This window comes from Bufo bufo, chromosome 1 (assembly GCF_905171765.1).
Source record: "Bufo bufo chromosome 1, aBufBuf1.1, whole genome shotgun sequence".
NCBI classification, from domain to species: Eukaryota; Metazoa; Chordata; class Amphibia; order Anura; family Bufonidae; genus Bufo; species Bufo bufo.
The window spans coordinates 106,910,748-106,914,723 of NC_053389.1; the positions used below are offsets into that span (position 1 = coordinate 106,910,748).

The following is a 3,976-nucleotide window of genomic DNA, read 5'->3' on the forward strand; positions in this document are numbered from 1 at the left end:
GTACACCTGCACTGCATACGTGACAGGGAAAATAATATAGTTAATCTGTCTGTTAGTTCAGTGGGTGCCCTCAAAGAATGAGCAGTGCATCAAATAAGGGACATGGCCCTGGTCGTGGTGCTGCTGGGGTTGGAGGAGCTCCTGTTGCAGGGAGAGGACGTGGTCAATCTGTGCCAGCTACACGCCCAAATGAAACACCTTCCTCAGGTGCATGTAGGCGACAGCACATTCAGCGTTATTTTGTAGGCCCAAATGGTGAGGCCAGAACAAGTAGAGGCGGTAGTAGATTGGGTGGCTGACAGCGCCTCCAGTTCCTTCACATTGTCTCCCACCCGGTCCCTTGCTGAAAGCGCAGAATTGGCACCTGCAGCCCATGGGCATCTGTCTTTCACCTCACCCCCTTGCAAATCAGCGAAGCAGTCTGAGCCCCAAGTCATGCAGCAGTCTCTTATGTTTTTTGATGACTCTGCTGGCAGGGTTTCAGAGGGCTGTCCACATAGCCCTGCTCCAGAAGTGGAAGAGATTGAGCGCACTGATGCCCAACCACTTATGTTTCAGGATGTGGACATGGGAGGACCACCGCAGCACATCTCTGATGATGACGAAACACAGGTGCCAACTGTGGCCGCTTTCTGCAGTGTGCAGACCGACAAGGAGGGCAGGGGTGAAGAGTGGGTGGAAGATGATGTTGAGGATGATGAGGTCCTAGACCCCACATGGAATCAAGGTCATGCGAGTGACGTGTGCAGTTTGGAGGAAGAGGTGGTGGTCACACAGCGACAGCCGCACAGCAAAAGAGGGAGCAGGGTGCAAAAGCAGAGTGGCCGTCCCTTAGCCAGTACGCCTGCTACTGCCCACCGCACCCAGGGACTGAGTACACCAAAGCCAGCTCCAAGGAGTTCCCTGGCATGGCAGTTCTTCAGACAATGTGCTGATGACAAACCGCGATTGGTTTGCACGCTGTGCAATCAGAGCCTGAAGCGAGGCATAACTGTTCTAAACCTGAGCACCATCTGCATGACCAGGCATCTAAATGCAAAGCACGAGCTGCAGTGGAGTAAACACCTCAAAAACCAAGAAAGATCTCAGGCAACTCCTGGTCCCTCTTCTGCTGCAGTCTCTGCCTCTTCCTCCTCCTCTTGAGTGACAGTGGCACCTGCCACCCTGCAAACAGAGGATGTGGCAGCAACGCCACCACATCCATCATCGTCATCAAGCATCTCCACAATGTCCCATGGAAGCGTTCAGCTTTCCATCTCCCAAACACTGGAGAGAAAGAGGAAGTACTCCCCTACCCACCCGCGATCCCTGGCCCTGAATGCCAGCATTTAAAAATTCCTGACCTTTGAAATGCTGTCATTCCGTCTGGTGGAGATGGAGACTTAAAAAAAAAACTCATGATGGTGGTTGTCCCACTATGCCACTACTTTTCCAGGTAAACCATCCCCGCCCTGCACAACCAAGTGGCGGACAAAATTAGGTGTGCACTGCGCAACACCATCTGTGGCAAGGTCCACATAACCACCGATACGTGGACCAGTAAGTGTAACACCCCAGAGTTGTGTTACTACACACCTCTACCCTGCTACTATCTGTTAAGAGCCTATATTGTCATCTGATGTAATTTATATTAGGTCTTCACAAATGTGCATCTAAAACCATGTTAAATACAATTGTTCCTTGTAATCTTTCAGGTTCACCAGCAGGTGGCAGCAACACTTTGGCAAGGAACTAGTCCTAGTTTAGTATATCTAGGCTGGAATGGATTATTCCAGCTTAACTCCCCCTCTGAGAGCAGAGTGGGCTGTGCCCACGTCCTGCAGAATGGGTGGAGAAGGAAGTTAGAGTCCGTGTGTAGCCCACCCCTGCTAGGGGTAGGGTGTGTGTGTTAGGAGATCCCCTGTATAGGGAAGACAGCAAGGATCTTGTCTCGGCTGAAACCTGATCAAATACCCAGTCTGAGCACTTTCAGCCTCAGCTGGAGGAAGAAGCAGAAAACCACAGACAATCTCCAGAGTTCCAGGAAGAAAGCATCCCCTGAGAATCTGTGAGTTAAGTCCAGAGACCTAGGATAAGCCATTCCTCCTCAGCTAGTCTGTCCCCACAAAGCAGAAGGTACAGAAAAGTGCAGAAGATTAATTCCTGCCACAGTTACAGAGCTAGCAAGCAGACGTCCTATCCTGCAAGCTCCCCACATATCAAGCAGAAGCATTTATTCCTGCGAATGATTGCCAAAACTTGCTGGAACCAGAGACTAAAACTGTATACTGCTTGGATACAAGTTATCTTCAGTAAAGAAACGTTTGAACTTCACCTAAAGGTCTGGACATAATTTCTGCTGCAAAATTCCTCTTTTACTCCTACTATCACTACACTCAAATTTATTGCAAGTGAGCCAGGAGTCCAGCCATACCCAGGTAGGAGACACCGTTGACACAATTATCACCACCCTATAGAGACATTATAAGCCATTACACCACTCTGGCATTCCTAATCTGGGACGTGCGTTATAACACCTTGGACGGGCACTGGGGTAGTACTCTGCGCATGCTGCAATTGGCGTCACGACAAATACAGACTATTATCCACCCATATTCTGGCCCACTGCATAAGTGGCGTCACTGTACCCGTTCCTGTTACTGCATTTTTGGTGTCACGAACAGGATCGGATTGTGTGCCTGTCTCTGCTATAACAGGATCGGATTGTGTGCCTATCCCTGCTACAAGGCCTACAGACTGTGTTCAAACCTGAAAATTGTCAAAATTGCCTTTATTGCGGTGCCATACAGCGCTAAACGGTGCCCACCAGCACTCCAAGGGTTAATTCGCATATTTCTATAATGGCGCCGCTTCTTCATGCCCTTTAGAAGCGGGAAAACATAGGAACGCCCTCTCAGGAGCGTGAAAATTATGACTACGCCCTCTGGAAGCGGGAAAACTAAAGTCTGCCCACCAAGAACTCTGTAATGTGAGCCAAGGGAGCGAAGACTCCTCCCCATGGGCTCCACCCTCACTTTCTGCTTTGATCCTGATCAAGCAGCAGAGGAAGATGGCTCTCCCACGACCCAAGTGGGGATAAATGACTGTCAACGGGGAACCGGTCTTCGACAAGTACCCACCGAAGATCTGGGTTTCCCAATTGGTCCAGAGGAGCAGCCCCTCGATGCTTGCCACGATCCCAGAGGCAGTGGATCCCTCCGTGTCTGCCGAGCCAGCGACCCAGACGTCCTCAAAGATGGCCACCGACGTCAAGCCCGCTCCCGCGGAAACCACTGCCACTCAAGCCGTCCAGGCCCCGGAGGCCTCTGCATCGCAGACTGCACCCTCTCCTCCAGCAATCGACGTCCCAGCCCGGAAGCAAGCCGCGACCCTCCTAGAGCCGCCCGCCGCCCTGGGTCAAGCCGCAATCAAGTCGCCCATCGCAGAGACCACCGCTGAGCACCAGCAGGAGGCACCGGAACCGGCCATCCGACTGCAACAACAGGTTGTAGCAGTCCCGCTCCCTGAGGCCCCGGTCCAGCCCGTAGCTGCCCCTGCACCGCCCCAGGTGGTCCCCGATACCTCTGCTAGGCCCAGAGAGGCCCCACTCCGAACGCCCGCTGGCGCGGCCGAGGCGGCAGGAGTTTCCACTCCACCGCCCAGCTGGACTGAACCCAGGTCCAGTCACCTTAATCCAGAAGCCCCAATGGAGATCACCTGTCATGCCCAAAGCTAGTGGGAGTATAAAACAGCCGTTGAGGAGTGGGTGAAACAGGTGCTGGATGACCTTCAGCCAGGGGACCCCAAACTCGCCCGGCGGACAGGAACCGTACTCTGGTTTTCTGTAGAGAGAGAGGAGTGGGCTTCTGTCACGACTGTGACTGATCCAGACAGGTCTGGGAGGAGAAGGTCGCAGCGACTTGCTACTCGCGATTGCTTGTGAGTTTGCTCCTTGGTTCAGGGTATGTCATCCGGGTTTTGCCTTGTGAACCTTTTT

The 3,976-nt window shown here is 52.7% G+C and overlaps 1 protein-coding gene across 1 annotated transcript; it reads left to right on the forward strand.

Annotated features, from left to right (window-relative positions):
- Positions 1-3,079: 3,079 nt before the first annotated feature.
- On the forward strand, positions 3,080-3,715 carry LOC120991104 (predicted GPI-anchored protein 58). Its single transcript, XM_040420031.1, has one exon. It carries the CDS (start codon positions 3,080-3,082, stop codon positions 3,713-3,715), a length of 636 nt encoding a protein of 211 aa, XP_040275965.1.
- Positions 3,716-3,976: the final 261 nt, after the last annotated feature.